Raw genomic sequence first — 22,271 nt, 5'->3', positions numbered from 1 at the left:
AGGGAGGGAACATAGGTGTTAGAGGAAAGGGAAGGGGGAACTGATGCGGTTATATTTTAATTTAAAAGTTTGTAGTAATTTAAAAATTAAGTAAGTGGATCTTGACTCGATCAATGGATTGTTGACCCATTGAGCAATTCCTAACTGAGCAGGCCATTAGGAGGGATCTGGCTGGAGGAAGGGCCCTTGGGTGTCCCTTTGAAAGGTATGTCTTGTTCCTGGACCCTCCTCTCTCTCTCCCTGTCAACTTCCATAAGGGGAGCAGTGCTGTGTTGAACACGTTTCTCAAATTGATGCTCTGCCTTGCCACAGCCCAGGAGCAACAGAGCTAAGTAAGGGACTGGGGGTGGAAATGACTGAGTCTGTGAACCAGACAAATCTTTTTCCTTTCTAACATGTCTGTCTAGGTATTTAGCCACAGAGGTGTGAAGGTAGCGGCCACATTGGCTCATCCCATGTCTGAAAGTCTCCCTCTGAGTATTCTGTCCTGTTCTGAGGGCCTGAGGACCAGAATGCTGCCTCCGTGAGTTCTCAGGCCATCAGAGGTCAGGAAGACAGAGTGTGGAGGTCCATCAGCCCCCAGGAAACTGAATACTGCCCCCATACACTGAGAGGAGTCTTCCCCCACAGGCCCATGGATACTCAGATACTAGAAGCTTCTTAAACAGTTTCTCACACATAGCACATTTGCCCACACACGCTGTATTTCTTAATTTAAGTGATTGAATTCCTAAAATCAACTGTCACTTTTCTGGCTTCTCCACAGCACCAGCTGCTGATCAACTCAGTTCTGGCTGAAGAAATGGGAAGCACCCTGGTTCGTTTTATGTCAACTTGACACAAGCTACAGCCCTCTGAGAGGAGGAAACCTCAATTGAGAAAATATGTCTGTAAAATTCAGCTGTAAGGTATTTTCTTAATTAGTGATGGATTTAGGAGGTCCCAGCCCATTGTGGGTGGTTCCATCCCAGGGCTGTTGGTTTTGGTGTCTATAAGCAAACAGGCTGAACAAGCCATGAGAGCAAGCCAGTAAGCAGCATTGCCATGGCCTCTGCAATGACCTCAGGAGCATTTGCGTTCCTGTCCTGACTTCCTTCAATGATGAATTATGATGTGGAAATGAAAGCTAATTAAACTCTTTCCTCCCTGAGTTTCTTTTGGCCATAGTGTTTTATCACAGCAAAAACCTAAACAAAGACAGGAAGTATCTAGGAATTGAAAAGTTTGCACAACAAAAACTTTAAGACCTGGAGAAAGGACATTGAAGAAGATGGAAAGATACCCTATGTTCCTGGACTAGTAGTATTAAGATTGTGAATACAGACATTTTGTCAAAAGCAATCTACAGAATCAGTGCAATCCCCAGCAAAATTCCAGTGCAACTCTTCACAGAAACTGAAAAAAAAAAAAAAAGAAACAAACAAATAAAAATCCCTACAAATTCATATGGAAACACAAAAGATCCAGGAACCAAAACAAATTTGAACAATAAAAATACTTCTAAAGGAGCTGAAGTATTATTACAGCACTTAAAAGCATGTTTTGCTCTTGCAGAGGACCCAGGTCCAGTTCCCAGCACCTACATTAGGCTGCTTACAACAGCTTGCAACTCTAGTTCAAGGGGCCTGAAACTTTCTTCCCCCTCAAGTCACCTGTACTCATGCAGTGAACATACATAAACTCATATGTATGCAGATATGCACGTAATTAAAAATTGAAAATAAAATAATTTATTAATTTAAATGTTTAATTTATGGAAATTAAATTATTTAAAAAATAAAAATTAAATTTTAAAATAAATTAAAATTTTTATCTTTTTTTAGATTTATTTATTTGTTATATATGAGTACACCGTAGCTGTCTTCAGACACACCAGAAGAGGGCATTGGATCCCATTACAGATGGTTGTGAGCCACCATGTGGTTGCTGGGAATTGAACCCAGGACCTCTGGAAGAGCAGTTAGTGCTCTTAACCGCTGAGCCATCTCTCCAGCCCAAATTTTTTATCTTTTAATAAATTAAATTATGCACATAAATTAAAAAGTAAAAAAAAACCCACAACAGCAAAACTACTGGAGGTATCATTATTCCTTGATTTCTAATTATACTACAGAGGGATAGTTAAAAGCAAAGCAAAACAAAACAAAACCACGACTTGGTACTGGCACAAAACAGAGAAACTGATCAATAGAATAGAATTCAGGACCCAAATATAATAAGCTCATGTTCCTGCAGCCACCTGATTTTTGACAAAGAGACCCAAAATACATATTGGATAAAAGACAGTATCTTCAACAAATGATGCTGATTATCTGTTTAGCTATATATAGAAGAATGAAACTAGATGCTTACGTCTCACTTTGCAAACCCAGATGGATCAAGGACTTCATATAAGATCTGCCTGCAGTATAGACACAACTCAACTTACAGAAACAGGAAACGACTCTTCCTGTGAGCACAGACATTTGACAAATGAACTCACAGCACTTGTGACAGCATAAGACCTGCACAAGATCAAGCCAACCAACATTCCGGCATGGATGGGGGAAGGGCTCATGAAGTCCCACCCCTAGTTGAGGAGACAATGATAACTGTGGGCTTCTAGGAGAGGCAGAACTTCTTCTCTACAAGGACGTTGCCTCTGAGAAGCTGCCTGTGCTCCGGGAGATCGTCCCACTCACTCGCACATAGAGGCAGCACTAAGTGGACTTAGTGAGTTTTTAAATAAGAGCATATGAAATTGGATGGGAATGTGGTAGAGTGGATAGGGGAGGAGCTGGAAGGGAGAAAATGGGAAACAGATTTGATCAAATCACATGACATATGTGTGTATACATATATATTTATTTATCAAACAATAGGAGTTTATATAAACAACAAATCACAACACTAAGCTTGCAAGAATGGGAGGCACATGAGAGATGCCCTTCCATCTTGTCTCTGGAGAAAGAAAAAAGGAACTAGGAATGACCCTTTATGCCCAGTGCATGGTCTGCCCTAACCTAAGATCACCTCTGCCATTGAAATCAATGATTCCTGCCAGGTGTGATGGTGTAGGACTTTAGTCTCAATGCAAGGGAGGCAGAAGCAGATCCACAGAGGAAGCCAGCCTGGTCTACAAAGGAAGTCCAGGGCAGCCAGGGTTATTTCACAGAGAAACCCTGTCAAGAAAACAAAACAAAAAACGAAACAGACAAAGACAAAGAAACACCTCAATGGCGTCTAACATGGCTAATTCGGGGAGAATGTATGCACAGGGTTTTGTGTTCCTCACAGAGTGCACTTTTGGAACGACTGAGAAAATGGTCGGTGTTATTTTTAGGTGTTGTTTTTCTGGAGATTTTTAAGAGCAAATATGAAATCTTGGGTTATTTCTAGGTCAGTGGAATGTGAAATGCTTGTTATAGACTAGTGACCCAAGAGAGTATAGACTGTAGAATACAGTGACCCAAGGGAGTATAGACTGTAGAATACAGTGACCCAAGAGAGTATAGACTGTAGAATACAGTGACCCAAGAGAGTATAGACTGTAGAATACAGTGACCCAAGGGAGTATAGACTGTAGAATACAGTGACCCAAGAGAGTATAGACTGTAGAATACAGTGACTCAAGAGAGTATAGACTGTAGAATACAGTGACCCAAGAGAGTATAGACTGTAGAATACAGTGACCCAAGGGAGTATAGACTGTAGAATACAGTGACCCAAGGGAGTATAGACTGTAGAATACAGTGACCCAAGAGAGTATAGACTGTAGAATACAGTGACCCAAGGGAGTATAGACTGTAGAATACACAGAATCCCACTCCGGGCTTTGTGTTCTATCCATTGTGGGGAGTAAAGTTTTGCACACAAGCACATGTCCTCTGTGTTTTTATGATGCCTTATTTGGGATCCATGTTCTTAATTTTGTTGAAATCCTTCTCCTTCTTCCTCTTGAAAAATAAATCCCAAAATGTAGTATTTTGTATCTCCCGTCATGATGGGCAGCTCACACAGGCAATAAGAGATTCCTGTATCATTTATTTTGTGGCTCAAGCTCATTTTCACAAGGCTTCACCCTAAACTCCAAGCTATGTAATTGATTATTTGCCTGTTTATTAACAAATTAACTAAGAGTCTTTTGCTAGCAAAAGCAATTGAACCTATTGTGGTTGTGTTGCCTGCAATCCCAGCATTCTGCAGACTGAGACAGGAGCATCATGTGTTTAAGACCAACCTAGGCTACATGATAAGTTCAAGGCCATTGAGGCTACAGAGCAAGACCCTATCTCACAAAACTGGAAGAGAAGACGAGGAGGGGACACAAACAGAATGAATGAATTTGAAAATAGGTTGATGAAGAGAAAGCCTGTCCACTGAAGGTTCTAGAAGGTTTCGCTCTTTTGCCTGGCACTGACTGCCTGTGCAGTCCGCTTACACTGGTCCTTCCTCCAGCATTCCCTATTTCTCACCGGCTTCTTCCACGGAGCAGACAGAGGTTCCTCTACTAGTCATCTGCATAGTCTCTCTTCCTCCAAAAGGACTATATAGCTATGAGCATACACTATGCATGCCTACATCCTCCAAAGTCACCAGATAAAGTTGCTTCCCACATACCTGTTCCTGGACACTACCCTTCTTCCCCCTCCACACCCCACCCAGAAGCCTGTACAGGTCCCCTGAACAGATTAACTCACAGCACATGTGACGGTTAGCATTGTCAATTCGATGGAACCTAGAACCACATAGGGGATTAGCCTCTGAGCATGACTCTGAGGAAGTTTCTAGACTGGGTTGAGGCCAGAAAACCACCTTAAGTGTGAATAGCACCATTCCATGTGTGGAGGTCCTGGACTGAATAAAAAAGAGAAAAGCAAACTTAGCACCAGCATATCCCCCCCCCCCCAGCCTCCTCTGCTCTCTGTGCTTCCGGATTATAGATGTCATGTGACCAGCGGCCTCACACTTCTTTAGGTAGGATCCATTAAACCTTCAAACTGTGAGCCAAACAAAGTCCTCACCCTTAAGTTGCTGTTGTCACCTGACATGTTGTCAGGTGGTGTGTTGTCATAGCAACGAGGAAAGTAACTGTTACAGGGTTCAAAGGGAACAACATTGCCCAACAGCAAATGGCTCTAAGATGACCTAGCTAATGCTGGCCCTGTTCTGCTGCAGCCACTGATACAAGAAACCCGGATTTTCCCAGCCTGCCCATGAGGAAATGTAAGACAACTGTCAGGAAAGGCCCCGGTGGGGTTATAGCAGGAGCTCCAAATTCAGCAACATGCCACCCAGCCCCCACCTCCTCATGTCTCCCTCCTCTTCCCTCGCCACCTGCATCACTCAGAACATTAGTGAACCAGGGGCGTCGGAGTGGACAGTCTACTGGATGGGAAGGAAGGACTTCTTTTGGCTTAGGTTTTAGATGGTTTCAGACTTCGCCTTCATGGTCTGGAGAGATGAACAGAACGAATGTCAAAGTGGGAGGCAGGGGAATGCCCACATCCACTGATTTTTCTCTTTTCCTGTGGGATGGTGCCGCCTACACTCAGGTAGGTTTCCGTCTCTGGAAATAACTCACAGATACACTCAGAGGCCTGTCTCCCAGGTAATTCTAAATTCTCTTCATATTTATTATTTATCAACACAGTATGCAACAGGCATGCCAGTGGAGGTCAAAAGACACGCTGCAGGACTGGGTTCTCTTCACCATTTGGGGCTCGGGCACAGAACACAGATGATTGGCCCCTGGGTCATTCTAAATCCAACCAAGTTGTCAATAAAGATTAATGGTCACACCTTTTTTTTTTTTTTTTTTTTTTTTGAGAAGAGAAAATAGGAGAGATGGCTTAGCACTTAAGAGTAATAGTGGCAGAAAACTAATACAAGCCACAGGCCACAGGGCTTCTATCTGCAGCACAACCTAGACCAATAGTTGTGTACCCTAGATTAGCCTATCCTGATTAATAGAGTGCCAATACCCTTCCAATACCATATATTACCTAAACAGTAGTCAGTATCCTTGCACTCAATCTCTTACTAAATACTCCATCAGCATGCAACAATTTCCTTCTAGGTTTTACTTACTAATCTTCCTCTCAGCCATTGCAAGCAACGACTAAAAAGACTATTTTTTAAAGTTTTTTTTATTACATTAACTTATTGTGTGTGCATGTGTGTGTGTAGGGGTGGGGGTTGGTTGGGCACACGCACAGTCCTTATGTGGAGGTCAGAGGACAGCCTGAGGCATCAGCAGGAGCTAGTTCTCTCTTCCTACCATGTGGGCCCTGGGGCTTGAACTTGGGTCATCAGGCTTGGCAGCAGGCTCCCTTTCCTGTTGACTCTCCTAAAGACTATGAAGTTCTCTGCAGGGCTGAGCATGTGGCTTGCTGGAGCGTGCTTGTCTAGTGTGTATAAAGTCTAGAGTTTGATCTCCAACACTCTAGTTGCTGTCTGCTTATAAAGCTCTTGATGAATCCTAGGAGGAGTGCCAAAAGTGAATGAAAATGAAAAAAAAAAATCAAACCTTCAGTGAGTCAACTTGATACTTTCTTTTCAGCTGTGGTTTTCTCATCCATTTGCAAGAGAGTTCTAAGTAAGTGAGAATGAAAAACACGGTTTGACTTCCATCTTGGGGAAGATGACCGCCACACGTATGTGTTAGAAGCACGTCATCAGGACTGGAGTCACACTGCAGTGAACCCGTTTTACGATGAGAGTGGCATGCGTCTTTATGCTGTCAACCGTATCACAGTTCATACCTCTGTTCTGGGCAGCCCACCAGAGTCGACCGCTCGGAGGCCGTTTATATTGCTCTCTCCCTCTCGGCAATTGCAAGTGAATTCAAAGTCTTTATCCCAGCCAGCTGGGACCACACTCAAGCATTTGGGTCCTAAGTGTACTACGAAGTGTCCAGAGCATACGGATTTTGGAGGCAGAAACCAAGTCCTGGCAGCTGCGGTGGGGGCTTCTCGTAAGCAAGCAATTTGACGGAAGCTGAGATAAGAGGTTGGCAGAAGGGGTTTCTGCACACTCGAGCAGTTTAACAGAAGCTAAGATAAGTTAGCTGGGGCAACTTGACCTTGAGTTCCTAGAATAGGATTGGGTAATTTTCTATGGGATTCTCCATCAAGGAGATCAAATTCTAGCTAAACCTGAAATCTCTGTACTTGCTTGCCCTGCCACACCTCAAAAAAGTTGCTAGGTCTCAAAGAGTAAAGACTTTTGAAATATTAAAAGAATGTTGCTCACCGGCTCCTAACCTTTGACAAACTATGCATTCAGCCCTCATGCTGCCTCACCCCATCCCTGGCTGCTTTCCAACATATCACTGGAGAGAAAAGGAGCAGGAATGATTTGGAAATTTGGAATAAATTGTCTGCTGTTCCCAGAGGAGTGAATCAACTTGAAGTCAGACAAAAGGGCCCCTAGAGGCTGCTGTAGACTGAGGAGTGTGGCAAGGAGCCCATTCCTCAGTCCCGTGTATTTTAAAAGCTGTGAGTGTGAAGACCATTCCTGATGAGAGAATTAGCACAAGAAAAGAGAGAGCACAAGGCAGGGTGTGAAGGCGTTAACACAGGATACGGGCTGATCACACTGTCTCAGCACGCCTCTTTGCAGATATTGTAATATAGGGTTGGAGACGCCAGCTGCCTGGCTAGGTAGTCTCGCAGCCCCCAAGTCATTCTCTGACTCTTCATAGAAGGCCAACTGTAGATAGGAGGAGAAGTGTTAGAGTCTCCTTGGGGGTGATCTGAGGCTTTGATTAGCTTGCTCTGAATTCTGCTTTTCATCAATGTTGGCTGAGATGTTGGTAAAATCATTATCACCTGGCATCTTATCTGGAAATAATTTCTCTGGTAATTTCACTACCTTCCATAAGCCAGTCAGAAATAGTCAAGGATGCCAGAGCAGGCCAGACTGAGGGTGAGAAGAGCAAACAGGTAGGACAGGTCCTTACACCCGGGCAGCCTTTCGGTTTGACCACACGGGCTACATGGCTTTAAAAGGATGCAATTAAAATGGCATCTATAGCCCCAGTTGCTCCAGAGGGTTCTACTCCATTAATTCATTGTACGTGCATGTGTGGGTGTGGGCACGTGCTAGTGGCCCAGATGTGGAGGTCAGAGGACAATTTGCAGGCGTTGTTTCTCTCCTTCCACCATATGGGTTCCAGGAATTGTTTGACTTCTTAGAAAGCACCTTTACCTGCTGGGTCATCTTGCCAGATTAATTTTTTATTTTTTTATTTTGAGGTAGAGTCTCACTAAGTTGCCTGGACTGACCTGGAATGCGTGGCCTAGTTCTGATTTTTTTTTTTTTTTTGAACAGTTTGCCTGGCTAGCTGTTTTGTTTCCAAGGCAAAAAGCCAACACCACTGGACAGAAGTGAAGATGTGGAGGGAGCCCTGGCCACTCAGGCCCTCCTACCAGACTTCAGTTATACAAATTGCCACAGCTAAAGAATCCTCAGGAGCAGTCAGCTTAACATCTTAGAAAGGGATGATGCCCCCGCCATCCCCAACTTTTCCTAAGGTTCTGGTCTAAAGTCAGCCAAGAGCCAGATCTGGAGTGACAGGCATTAGAGGGAGTGGAAATGACTGTCTTTATTCAGGATTCTCAGTTGTGTCCACCAAGAACCCAGATGTATGTGTGTTCTTCAACCCTGCGGTTCTACTTCTGGGAATCAGAGCAAGCAGAGACGTCCTCAGCAGTTAATACGCAGACAATGCATCTTAGATTTCACTGTGTCGGGGGACAGCCGCTTGTCAGCAAAGAGCTTAAAGGGAGTGATGGTAGCACATGCTAATTCTGGGAATACGAGATCTCCCAAAGAGCATGACTCAGCAAGTATCTGGTGCCAGAACAAAAAAGTCATAATGCAGCGTATTTAAAAGGGGAACAGAGATTAGTGCTGGACTGGGGGGCTGTGCCTGTAATCCCAGCTACTCCGAAGTCTAACGCAAAGTTCAAGACCTAGTAAGAGCTGAGGACACACCCTTTCAGTACTAGCGCTTGGGAGCAGAGAGAGGTGGATCTCTGAGTTTGATGCCGATCTGGTTTACAGAGCAAGTTCCAGGACAGCAGGACTAAACAGAGAGAGAACCTGTCTCAAAACCAAACCAAGTCAAACAAAATAAAACCAAACCAAACCAAACAAAAATCAAAAACAACAGTAACAAATCAACTAAAATCGTTAGGAACTTGAGCCCTGGACTGGAGAGATGCCACACACACCTCATTTTTTTTTTTTCTTGTATATCACTAACCTTGCATAGATGGTAACCCTGATGCATGCAATCTTTTCTCTTGAGGTTTTACATTTCCATTTGTGTGTGTGTGTGTGTGTGTGTGTGTGTGTGTGTGTGTGTGTGTGTGTGTACTTAGGAGCATGGGTTAGCTCATTCCTTTTAAGGTCACGGGATCATGCATAAGTATATTTTCCTTTTCCATTCTTTCACAGTGGATGTGGAGGTTGTTCCCATCTCCTCTGTTGCAGCAACCCTCTTGGCATGCAAGTGGGATTCTGCAGCTGAGTTCAGACGATGGATGAGCTCTTGCAACACCAGAGACACCAAACTGTCCTCCACAGTAGCTAGAATGCTTCCACCCCAGCACATGACCATAAATTTTGGTCTCTTCTTAACTCTAGGCAACACTTCACAACTTTTATGGGTGAAATTTTGAATTTTTTCTTGTTTTATTTTTAATGAGTAGTAAGGTTGAATATTTACTTTTTTAAAAAAGTCTTTATATATTTAATGCATATTGATGTTTTGTCTGCAAGTACATTTGCATATCAGAAGAGGGTGTCGAATCCCATAGGACTACAGTTATAGATGGTTATGAGCCACCATGGGGGTGCTAATTGAATTCAGGACTTCTGGAATAACAGCTAGTGCTCTCAACCATGGCATTATCTCTCCAGACCTCTCCACTTCTTTGGTTACATTGGTGTATTGGTCAAGGTACTCTGAAGGAACAGAATTGATAGATGAACATATATGAATAGTCATATATATGTATTTATATGTACGTATGGGATATATATTCACATATATGGAAATATTCATATATATGGGCTATTTATTAGAGTTCCTTATAGACTGTGGTCCAGCTAGTCCAACAATGGCTGTCTCCCTACAGAAAGTCCAATAGTTGCTCAGTCCATGATGCTGGACGTCTCAGTTGGTTTTCAGTATACATCGGAATTCCAAAGAAATAGGCTCTAATGCCAGTAAATTGAGACCCAGGGCAAACAGGCAAAGAACAAGTGTCTTTCTTCCATGTCCTTTATATAGACTGCCACAGAAGGTGTGGCCCAGATTAAAGGTGGATCTTCCCAACTCAAAAAAAATCTGGATTAAAGGTGGGTCTTCCTACTTCAAATAATCTAATTAAGAAAAGCACCTCAGAGGTGTATCCAGCTACTGGGGGTTTAGTTAATCCCAGATACAGTCAAGTTGGCGACAGGAGTAGCCATCGCAACCAGTCAGCTGACTCTTTGCATCTGTGTTTGTGACAGAGCTGGGCTGTAGCCAGAGAGATGCTCAATGGTCAGGAACACATTCAGCCCTTGCAGAAGGACCTATGTTTGGTACCAGGATCCACCTTGGGTGGTTTACAACCAAGTGTAACTCCAGTTCCAGGACACATATAATCAGATACACACATATGAAAAATTAAAAATAAGTCTTTTCACAAGTAGTTGTACTTGGTGTTTTCTCTAATTGTGTTCTTGGTCTTTTGATGCGTAGATCATTACCCTCATAGACTATTAATAGCTTCTTTATCTTCATATTCTCATGAAACTTGCTTAATATGATCCTGAAACATCCCCCCGTACTGTCTTTCCCTCCCACGCCCTCTCCCTTTCCCTACCCTTTCCTCTCTTCCTTCACTCCCACTCTCCTCTTCTCCATGCCCCCTTCAGTTCTCCTCTCTCCTGTCCACGTAGCTGAGTTCTTGGACCTTGGCCTGGGCATTCTGGGAGCTGGAGCAAATCCATTCTTATTATTTCAACTTCATTGGTAATTACTGCTCTATTTTTTCTTCTTTAGCCAAGTTTCAGAATTTGCGTTCTTATCAAGAAAGTATCTCTTTAATTTAACCTAACTTTTCAAAGACTTTCGCCACAAGTTGTTTATACCGAGTCCGGTTTGGTGGTGTATCCCAGCCCCTGGAGGTGGAGTGCAGAAAGATCCTAGGCAGCCTGAAGTGATTGTGGCAAGTCCTGGGCCAGCCTCAGCTAAGCACTGAAAGTCTACCCTTCTCCCCACCATTGCCCATCAGCTTCTTGTGCTTCTACTACTGAGTGTCCCTGTGTCTGACGTACCCCCTTTGCCATTTCTAATATTGTTCATGCCATTTTCTTGATCGACCTTAGAAGTTTATATCACGGGTCTGTAACAGAGTACCAGCTTTCGACTTCTATAACTTCATTTTGTACCCATTTCTGCTTTTCTATTATTATGCCCTTCCTTCTGCTTTCTCTCTTTAGCTGACCCTTTCCTGCCGCTCAGCTGAGTAACTTACCCTGTGATAATGCCTGCTGGCTTGAATTCCTTGTTTGTCGGATCCCAGGCTGCCTTGCTACCCCAGCTCTCACCCTCATTCCCTTCTAATTTCTGCAGACTGCTTTGCCAGCCTCACACACTCACTCCTGAGTGTTCTGTAATTTCCATACTGCTTTTCTTGTTAACCTGCACGTATTTTCCAGTTTCCAGATAGGTTATTTTTCTGTTTTTTTTTTTTTTTAAAGTATGACAAAAATACTTTTCCAGAAGGCCCTAACGATGAACCCAGCAAACACCTGTGTGGACATTGCCTCTCCTGCAGAAAGAAAGCTCAAATGCATACTTACGACTTTTAATTTTTTTTTCTTTGCAAATAGGTGTGTACAGTAAAAGAGAAAAGAGAAAAAAGTCTCGTCTGACTTCCTGGCCCTTTCCTCGGAAGCAGCTGCGCTGACTGACGCCGGTTTATACAAGGCTTTTGGCCTCACCTGCTGTTGACTTCCAGTCTCACTGCACTGTGGCTCGTTGAGTGTGATCTGAAGATTCTCTGGAAGCTGTCAAAGCTTTGAGGCCAGCACGCAGTCAGCTTCCGTAGCAGTTCCAAGAATATCTGAAAAGAACAGAAGCCATCGAAGCCCTTTCTCAACACTACAAAGCTTAACTCTGCATTTCCTCTCCGGCCCCTTACTTCCACTGTCTGCTGGCAAATGACCCACCTGCTCATTGTGACCTCCGGCCTGAAGCTTCCTCTTCAGGCCAGGCCTTGACCATATACCTCAACCTCCTCGCTCTCCCACCTCAAACTCCTCTAGTGTCTTACCAGCACTTTCTTTATGGGAGTGAAGGAAGCTCTCTGACTTTCCTTGGGAGCATTTGAGCTGAGATGGCGTCATGAGCGGCCAGTCAGTGCTTGGCATATCAAAGTGGTAAACAGAGCCAGAACGAGATTTCATGTCTTCACTACTGCGGTAAAATGTGTCCTGTGGGGAACCCGTTCTCCCTGGTGGACCCTAGTCATCTCTCATATTTGCTCCTCTAGAAAGGCCTTGGATGTGGGCTGAAGAGGGATACCACCGAGATGAACTGTTGAGAGTATGGCGTTTATTAGAAGAGTTATTAATGCCACGGACAGACAGATGAGGAGAGGAGTCAAGAGCCCACGTAGCAGAAGTGGCAGTAATACTTTTCTGAGAAAAAGTGGTTTCACAACACAAGTCTGCAGCTTTCCTTTCTGACCAATGTTCTCTTTGATGTAAACTCATGTCCTCCGGTGAGAAATCCTGGCAGCTGGAAGTCTGCAACACTCAAAAGGCCATGCCACAGAAGGTGCCTGTGCTAGGGGAAGGACTGCTGCCACCAAGGGGACTGGATTTCAACACTGCGTTCTCAGACCCACTGAACCAGTTCACCTCACTGAGTCCTATGACCGACTTAGCCTCTTCATTCTCAATTGCCAGAACTTTCCCGTGTCCTGGGTTGAACAGAGATATCCACTATCCTCTGGTTTCTCTCATAACCACAGAGCATGGCTTTAAAGTAGCGCCCTATTGGTGCTTTGCAGGGAGTCGGTCGCACAGATCCACCAAAGGCCACTTTAAGATGGATCCGGATTAGCATTGCCTCTGGGCCCAGCTAACTATCACTTCTGCAGTCCTGGAGTCAATGCTCCCCTTCTGCACTCACCCTGATGTGTGCTCTAGATCTGGCTCCGTCCTCTCGCCCTCCCCGGCATTTCCTCTGCATCACTAGGCAGAGTGAGACGCCTTTACTGAGAAAATAGAAAACACCATGGCAGAGAAAATAGGAGACACTGCGGCACCAGTGCCTTTCATTCGAGCTGGCTTCTGAGTTTTCAAGGCTTCCCTTTCTACACCACACTTCCTAAGAGAATGCCCCCACTTCTCCGCTTCACTCCTTTTGGGTTCTGTTCCAGATTCCTGACCACCATACGGAAACTCCTGTCATCTAAACTGCAAGCCTATGGACCATCTTTCTGGAGCTCCCCCAGACAACTCTGACACTCCCAAGCACAGTCTAAGTCACCTGGTTTGGGCTGCCCTGCACATTGCTCTCTTCAGAGTCACCATTTCTTTCCTCCTCCTTCCTTAGGCCTTGGACCCTGGGGTCAATGCTGTTCCCAGTTCTAGGTTCTATCTTTACTCCCCGGCCTTTCTGTCATCGCCATGACAACAGAGGTGAGACTCTCCTCACTCCAAACAGACTCTGCCATGGTAAAATGCTGGCCGGTGGTGGCCAGATGTCCTGCTTTTCAGATTGGCTGGATGTGCCAGTCTTTAGTGAGATGCCCTGACTTTGATTACATTTATTTGCGTGTGTGTGGGGGGCACATGTAGACTGGAGGACAACTTTTGGGAGTCAGTTTTTCTGTTTGAAAGATGGTATTTTGGTGTCCCAAAAGAAACACATGGAAAACTGAAGAACGGATCTCAACTGAGCTGAGGCCAAGATAGAGATGGAGGGAGGCAACTCCGAGTCTGCCCCGCTGGGATAGAAACCCTGGGATCACCTCTGAGTAGTTATGGAGCTAAAACAGCACTTTGAGAAAGGAGGAAACTGGAGGCCTTTGCTGACAAACTCAAGCTGACAAAAGGATGCGTTAGGGTTTGCTTCTCCAAGAAAAGGCACGAGATGAAGCTTAAGCAGTGGTCTAAGGCCCACAAGAATTGGCAAATGGACAGTTACCACTCAACACCAAGAGGCGGAATCCCAAGGAGTCCTCTCAAAATGACCCCGGAGTCTCCGATGATTCAGAAGCCTTGAGGAGTCTTACACTCTCTTCTGGGTTCCAAAGCAGAGATGGCAATGTCACAGGATTTCTGACTCCCTAGAGTAGGCTCTTTTTGTTAGTGTTTTTCAACTTCCTTGTTGCGGCAGGGGGTTGTTGTGATTTATGTCTATTGAAGGTACGTTAATAATAAAGCTTGCATTCATAGAGAAAAAATGAGTTAACCACACCACCAGACAAAAGTTACCCAGCAAGGCAATGCTTTTTTTTTTGTTACAATGGTGTGCCATGCTTGAGCAGTAGATCACACATGACCAAAATTTCCTCTGTCTCATCCTCAACTGAAGGCTGTTCCTCAGTGGCCGAGGTTTAACCCCACAATCTATTCCCAATTGGCTAAGCTAGAAAGCGGCCCGAGAAGGGGCAGAGAATTGAGGGAGAATATAGACTATGGTACAGGTTTAAGCAGTTCAGGGAGCAGATTACACCTGGTCCAACAAGTGTCTTGGACAAACAAGTAACAAACAGACTTTTCAGGAACTGGGAGCATTAGGGAAAGTGGGTTTACAGCTTTTAAAACTGTAGGAAAAGAAACGACTGTATCTCTCATTTCAGGCTTGGTGGCAAGTGTCTTTACCCACTGAGCCATCCCCTTGACTTTGAATACTAATAATGGTTTGAAAAAAATTTTTTTCAAGACTGCAGGGCAAACCAACCATCGCAAGCTTCCCATCAAGGCTGTTTTTAGACAGTTTATATAAAGTTCTTTGTCATCGATAGCTCGGTTTCCAAGGATTTATTATTCACTCCACCCACAGTGGTTAACAGCTCATTTTCACTACCTCGTCCTCAGTCCAATACTGGGATTCTTTACACACTGGCAGGTTAAGGCTTGGGGTTGACCAAGTGCTTTGTCCTAGAGCTCAATAGATTTGGGGTTCAAGAATCATGATTTTTACTTGGCCTTCTACCTCCAGAGATAAAGCTTTTAACGACCTCTGTCCTGTTAGCTTCCCTAACAGTTGGAAGACCTCTTCAGAGGTTAAGAAGCCATCCAAGGCTCCGAGGCTCCAGGGGTGGTGAGAGGCCATGCGTACTTTCACAGAGATTAGATTGTGCACTTTGTACAGTTGTATAATTAGTCATTTTTCCTGGGCGAGGCTGCATTTCCAGCTCTGTGATTCCAGTCTGGAATGCACGGAAAGGAAATGCCTTCAGCAGTCAACTGAAGTGATTTCTTTGAAATTAGTCCTTTTGGCAATTTCATTACGTCTCACAATTGTTAGGTGAGAGTGGCTAAGGCTTGGCTAGCAGTACCATGCCAACTTCTCAGGTGCTGTCCTAGCTCTCCCTGCACATTAGTAAAACATTTCTGCCCCAGGTAGTAAATTTCTCTGCAAACTTAGTAAGTCAGATCAAGCTAAATTAAAAATATAAAAGCAGGTTTATTGGTAGCAACTCTGGGGCAGGTTCACTGGTCTCAGAGAACGAGGCCAGAGAAATCACCATGAGACAGGGAGAAACAGAGCCTAGCAAAAGAGAAACAGAAGGCCTAGTGACTGAGAACAGAGAGAGCACCTGGGTGAAGACTTAAGCAGTAGCTAGGTCCGTGTGAGTGAGTGAGTGAGTGAGTGAGTGAGTGAGTGAGTGAGTGAGTGAGTGAGTGAGTGTGTGTGTGTGTGTGTTGTGTGTGTGTCTCTGTCTCTGTCTGTCTGTGTCTGTCTGTGTCTGTGTGTGTGTGTGTGTCTGTGTGTGTGTGTGTCTGTGTGTGTGTCTGTGTGTGTGTGTGTGTGTGTGTGTGTGTGTGTGTGTGTGTGTGTGTGTGTGTGTGTGTGTAAACGTTAGATGTGGTTCCTCTGAAGGCCTCCACTTTGTTTTTTGATACAAGGTCTCTCTTTGCCAGCAAGCACTTTACAGATTGCGACTGTTTTAACTCCACTTAGTAGTTCCATGATCAACGCTCAACCAGTAGCAGCAGAACCAAGAAAGATCTAGCTCAGGCTACAGGAAAACAAAAGTCACATTTTTCGTCTCCAGTCCTGCATTACTTTTACTACGACGTGGGCCGTGGGTTGTCCCGCCGTGGGCTCTCCTTCAGAGAGCGAGAAGCGGGGGCGGCGGAAGCCGTTCCGGGAAGTGAGAAAACCGCGCGGGAAACCGCGTAGCTCGGAACGCAGCCCACAGGTGTCCAGGCGCCATGGCAACAGCGCGGGCGGGGAAACGGAAGTACTCTCGTGGTGAGCGGGAGAATGCTCACAGTTCACCAATAGGAGCTCCATATTGGCGATCTCTCCGCCCTGGAGGCGGGCTCTGAGGGTGGCTTCCGGCGTGACCTCGCAGGTTTGCGGTACGTATGAAAGCTTTGGGGTGCTGCGGGGACCATAGAGGGCGTTTGTGGGCGACGGGAGGAGGGACGTGAGGTCGGCGCGGGCTTTGGCGCTGACTAGATATTGAGGCTCGCAAAGGGCACGGGTTGGGACATTGCTCCATAACAAGTTGTTTACTTTTAATTTAAATTTTAAAAAATTGTGTCTTTGAGACATGCTCTCGCCATGTATCCTAAGCTGACCTCGAACTCGTGTAGCTCCTGCCTCCGTCTCCTCATGGGTCAGGCGGAGAAAGTGCGCCTTGTCACTGGCACTGTTAGGTGACAGCCACTTGTACCATTCTGTCCAAAACGACCACACCGCCTCGTCCCTCCCTTCCCAAGTCCCCCCTTTGGTTTGTGGAGCCGGTGTTTGAAAACCCTAGACTAAATGTGTTCAGAATCATCCGTTTGTCCGATTTTGGAAAAGTCTAGGATTCCTGTGTTATGTTGCACTTCTACTGATAACCCCAAATAACACCTCTAACCCAGACCAACTTTTCAAAGGGCAGACTGGAGAAGTGGAAATAAGCAACCTAGATCATGACAGAACCTTTGTTCTGTCTATCATTTACCTACCTACCTACCCACCTACCTACCCACCCTGGTTGTCCTGCAATTCACTCTGTAAATTAGGCTGGCCTCGAACTCAGATCTGCCTGCCTCTTCCTCCCGTGTGATGGGATTAAAGGTGTACACCACCATTGCCCAGCAACCATGGTTTTATTATTTGTCCAGTATTTTAGGAAAAAAAACAAAACAACTCGAGTAGAAGTGCCTTAAGAAGAGATACTGCTTTTGTAGTACCATCCACTTCTCATCGCCTTCACCTGGGTACGTTTGTAGCCTCAGCCCCCTCCTGTGAAATACTGTTCCTCATGAGGTTCTGGTGAGTTTCAAACCAGGCTGTGCCATCAGAGCATTAACACTGCCTAGCACAGGCCACCCATGCTGTGTCAGGCTTCGCTTATTCTGTAAACACTTGTGTTTTGAAGTCCTTTGAGAGGGCTGCATGGATCTGTGGTTAATCCTCTCTGTACAGTCCGTGTCATAGATAGTTGCCGTCATAGCCACAGGGCAGCATGGCTCCTGTGATCTTTTCCTCACTCATTTTCTGACCCCCTTTCCCCACATCACACCGTTTGACCTCTTCCTGTCACATTTCTCTCATTAATATTTAAGTTGGCTTTAAGTATTTTTATCTTGTAACATACTTATAAAAATAAAACGAACACCTCATATGTACCACCACCGAATTAAGAAATGTGTTATTTCATCCCCACCATTGAATCTCCTCTGCAAAGTTTCCCACTCCTCTGAATTCTGTTTTCCTTGGGGTTGGTAGGCCTCCCTGACTTGCTATGGCCTTGGGATGATCACCGTATACAGTTCTTCCAGTCTTTGGCATCCTGTGTGAATGTGTGACTTGCTTTTTTGCATATGGTATGGTTTTGTGTTTTGTTTGTGGTTTGTTTTGTTTTGTGACAGTTTCTCCGTATCCCTGGCTAGCCTGGAACTGGCAATGTAGGCCAGGCTGCCCTTGAACTCAGAGAGATCCACCTCAGAGCAGTCCAGCCTCAGAGTGCTGGGATGAAAGGCGTGCGCCACAGTGCCCGGCTTGCATGCAGAGTGCTTGAGCGCCCATGTGGATGTGAGTGCCTTGCTTTTGTCTTCACTGTCTGGATTCCACAGTGTGATTGTATGTATGCCAGACTTCCCTTACATCATGCCTCCATGGACAACATTTCCTGGGGCCAGTGTGGACACTTTTGCAAGGAATGTATATAATAATGGTGTTTCGGGGGACATTTCCTCCATTTCCAGAAGTGGAGGAAAGTCCATGCATTCCACCACTTTTACCCAGCTGAAGAGTCTTCCCTTTGCTTCCTGTCCTCACCCCTTGCCTCTTGTCTTCTCTCTCCCAGATTGCTCTTATTTTATATATGCGTATGTGTGTCTGGGTGTGTGAGATGCCCTCAGAGACCTTGGGTCCCCCAAGCTGGACTTAGGTGGTTCTGAGGGCCTGTTGAGGGTGTTGAGAACAGAACTCTGGTCCTTAGTAAGAACAGCACATGTTCTTAACCCCTGAACTGTGTCTTTTTCTTTTCTTTTTGAAAAGGTCTCTCTATAGCCCACACTGGCCTGAAACTCACTTTGGACAGAGTCCAGACTAACTTCAAACTCATTCTCTCTCTTGCCAAAGCCTTCTGCCTTCTGGGATTGCTGGTGTGTGTTACTGTGGCCGTGTCAGCACGTGTGGCTTTTATTCTCTTGCGTGACCACATTTAGGTCAGCTTTTTAATGTGTTCTTGTTTACACATCACCTCTCATGCCGCTTCTGCATCCGCTCTTCTCTTTATTTTTCTCTTCTTCTTGATCTGTAGGGGTCTTAGTGTATTCTGAAGAAGGCTCTTGTGGTTAGTGTATTTGAAACACCTTCCAGCATGTTGCCTCCTCCCCTTCCTTCCCCTCCTTTGGTATTTTTGGTGAGGTTCTATAATGACGTCAGCCAGGAGTGTATTCTTTTATGCTTTGTTCTGTATGGCTTTTGTGTCTTCTAAGGACAACCTTTCCTACTCTGTATCTTCGTTAGCTGTGTAACGTGAGCACATTTTATCAACTTGTTTTCTTTGTGTTCTTACTCAATACTCGCTTTCCCCTTCTTCTCACTTCCCCTGCATTGATTGATGCCAGTCCTGGAAGGGATGACTTATGTCTCGTCCTCGCTTTTCTTCTCTCTCGCTCCCTCCCACCCAAGGGCTGGGTTCATGAGGCCCTGCATCACCAGACCTGGCCAGAAGGGATTATTATAACTGTACTCCTTAAATCCCGAGCAAACGGACTTTTCCTTTTCCTTAGTCACCCCTGGAGTATTGGCTTGTAGTCAGTCCACTGTGTAGCCTGGCTGTCTGGCTGCCTTGGTGTGTCCTGTTCTACAGCCAGCAGGGGAGGTGTGATTGTCCCCTTCAGCTTTTGTTGTCCTGCAGATCACTTCTCCCCGTGTTCTCCCGGGCACTCAGCACTTCCTTTGGACCCTGTGTTTTTACCTCAGAGCCAGAGGACTGCAGGCTCTCCCACCCTATGGTGGATTTGTGTGTGCAACCACAACCCTGATAAATTAACGTGAAGGTTTGTGAGACCTCATCATAGAGGCCTAAACATCTGAGGAAGTCGAGTGTGTGCTTGTGTGACCATTTGCCCTTTGTGATGGTCTTCATTTCTGCCAGTCCTTTTTAAAAAAAAACAAAACAAAGTGTATTTTGACTCATTAATAAAACCACACTAGCTCTCTCAGTTGGCAGGGCAGATTGGTTTTTAATCTTTAAATTGGTTTTTGTCTTCCTTTTCTCTTCCCCTCTCCTTTTCTCCCTCCCTTATCCCAGGGTTGAACCTAGGGCCTGGTGCATTCTAGGTGAGCTCTCTTGTTATTGAGCTGTTTTTCCTCATTGTTACCATAAATCTAATTGTGTAGCCAGAATTCATGCTGCCTGTCACTCAGAGGCAGAGATTGAATCCTTAAGCCATGATTATTCATTAAGCTGGCAATCTGGGAAGACAGAGCTAAAATTTAAAGAAGAAACATCTGAGACAGGCACGGTAGTTCATGCCTCTAATCTTAGCATGCTCAGGAAACAGAGGCAGGCAGAGACAGGACTATTTCTATGAGCTCAAGGTTAGCCTAGTGTTCATGGTGAGTTTTAAGCCAACCAGGACTATATCGTGTGAGCCTTTCTCAAAAACAGACAGAAATCTGCTGCTTTCCTCTTTTCGTCTTAGAGTGCTAATTTGTAGGGATGGGGAAACAGAGGCTGTCGGTCACTCCAAAACATAGTCTTACACCTCTGGTCACATGGTCAGCCTAGCCTCCGAGACTCCGGATGCATTCCTGGGTATCCTCTGCAGAGTTTTCTTTGTGTTTGGAGAGGGGAGGACCAGGATGTAAGCTTGGTTATGTGTCTGCAGTGCCTAAACCATCCACCCAGCCTCAAACCCATGTGCGCAGTGCCTACCCGGCCCCGCCTGCCTGGCAGGAGCAGGTGTTTTGATCTGCCCTGTGCCGCGTGTTTATCAGCTCTGATCTTTGTGGTTTGTAGAAAAATAAGTTTTTATTACATTTATTTTTGTATATACGCGTGTCTCTGTATGGGCGTGGGCTCACACAAGTCATAGTATTTGTGTGGAAGTTAGAGCACTTGCAAGAGTCGATTCTCTCCTCCTACCATGTGGGTCCTGGAGACTGAATTCAAGATGTGAGCCTTTGTGGCACATGTCTTTACCTGCTAGGCCATCTTGCTGGATCCAAAAGATAGCTTTTTGTGAGAGAGCAGAGGACTGTAGAAATGGCCCACAGTCCATATTGGCAGCTGGGGAGAGGGGAAGCCAGAGTCTGTTAATGTCTTCTTGGCCATGTTCTTGGCAGTGTTCTCAGCAGTGGGTACCATACTTTTATAGGAAGAACATAGGCCTCGGCTTAGTTTCTCCAGGGCTGTTGAGTGAGTTAAGTGGTCCAGACTCAGGGTACAGGGTCCAGACTCGGAATTATCCTGTAGTGATTGGCACAAGTTTACTGCTTACTGCGGTACTACTCTGTCACCAGTTTTAATTCACTGAGCTTAGAGTTCTTGGGAGAACATTTCTCTCATCATTCCCACTTTTTAGTCTAGAAACTGAATAATCTGGAGACTTTAGTGGTCCGGTTCACTACTTTGTAAATAGTTAGTTCAGGAGGGCTGTCAACCAGTGGTTCTGGCTCCAGAATCTCCAAAACCAATGGAATGGACTTGAGCTTACCCCTGTTCTTTTCACTTCTGGAGTCATCAGCACAAGCTGAACTTTGACAGTCATAAGCACTGCTTGTTTCTGAACATAGTGGAGTGCCTTTGCTCCTGTGTGCACATAGGTGATGGTGACACTTGTTTTTCAGCTCCTTCCAACATGCAGGGCAGCACGAGAAGAGCGGGAGCCATGACAGATGTGCATCGGCGCTTCCTCCAGCTGCTGATGACTCATGGCGTGCTGGAGGAGTGGGAGGTTAGGCGCCTGCAGAACCACTGCTACAAAGTCCACGACCGTAAGTGCTGTGTTTCTGCTCCCAGCAGCTCCTGCTGCTGGAATGATGAGAGCCTAGCGATGTTGGCATAACAAATAGCACTGACCTGACCATTCAAGACTCTGATCTCATCTTTCTCTACCTCCCCGAAGTGACTGCCATTTAGTCCAAGAAGCAGATTCCTGGGTTCTGAGTGTGTGGTGTTACAGTTCACAGCAAGGCTCCACTGTGCACTCCAGCCACTGGTGTCCATGGCTTCAAGGTGGGAAGAGTGACTTACTCACAGGTTCCTGAGAGTTGAGGAGTGACTGAAGCCTAGCACAGGAAGAGTGCTGGGTGCCTGCTATTAGAGAGAGGACAGCTTGGCACATGAGCCGGGCACAGGCTGGAGCGAGTACCGGCTGTGTGCCCTGTGCTAACCTTAGGCATTTGGAGCATCTCTGCAGGTCACAGGGAGATATAAGATGGCACTTGGGGACAAGGCTGGCACACACCGAGGCCTCCTGTGACAAGGCTGGCATACACCGAGGCCTCCTGTCAGTGGAAGGACAGTAGAAGCAATGAGGTCAGTAAGGAAGGTCCCATAGTCTCTCAGGAAGCGACTGTTGAGTAC

The 22,271-nt window shown here is 45.5% G+C and overlaps 1 protein-coding gene and 1 long non-coding RNA gene across 8 annotated transcripts in view; one reads left to right on the top strand and one right to left on the bottom strand.

The window, feature by feature from the left end:
• Positions 1-4,587: 4,587 nt before the first annotated feature.
• LOC103691233 (uncharacterized) lies at positions 4,588-16,454 on the bottom strand. 3 transcript variants are annotated; one of them, XR_005494645.2, is made up of 3 exons: positions 12,318-16,454; positions 11,986-12,107; positions 4,588-9,954 (listed from the first exon to the last, which is right to left on the bottom strand). It is a non-coding gene; the product is annotated as an uncharacterized LOC103691233 (long non-coding RNA). The 3 variants fall into 3 exon arrangements; XR_005494644.2 differs by lacking the exon at positions 4,588-9,954 and having other exon boundaries at positions 11,837-12,107; positions 12,318-12,580; positions 13,541-16,454; XR_010063155.1 differs by lacking the exon at positions 4,588-9,954 and having other exon boundaries at positions 11,837-12,107.
• Nsmce1 (NSE1 homolog, SMC5-SMC6 complex component) overlaps positions 16,454-22,271 on the top strand; it is a 26,388-nt gene continuing 20,570 nt past the window's right edge. Inside the window, exons 1-3 of one of the 5 annotated variants that reach the window (NM_001039611.1) lie at positions 17,359-17,442; positions 18,097-18,259; positions 21,533-21,679. In NM_001039611.1, the coding sequence (NP_001034700.1) occupies positions 18,199-18,259; positions 21,533-21,679 (208 nt within the window). In that variant the 5' untranslated portion in view covers positions 17,359-17,442; positions 18,097-18,198. Of the gene's footprint in view, positions 17,498-18,096; positions 18,260-19,995; positions 20,021-21,532; positions 21,680-22,271 lie in introns of those variants that run through there. The other 4 variants (XM_006230291.5, XM_063267657.1, XM_006230293.5 and 1 more) reach the window with 4 other exon arrangements.

The sequence above is a fragment of the Rattus norvegicus genome, chromosome 1, assembly GCF_036323735.1.
Source record: "Rattus norvegicus strain BN/NHsdMcwi chromosome 1, GRCr8, whole genome shotgun sequence".
Lineage (NCBI taxonomy): Eukaryota > Metazoa > Chordata > Mammalia > Rodentia > Muridae > Rattus > Rattus norvegicus.
Note: the sequence above shows the minus strand (reverse complement) of the source record. Positions and strands in the feature narration are given on the sequence as shown.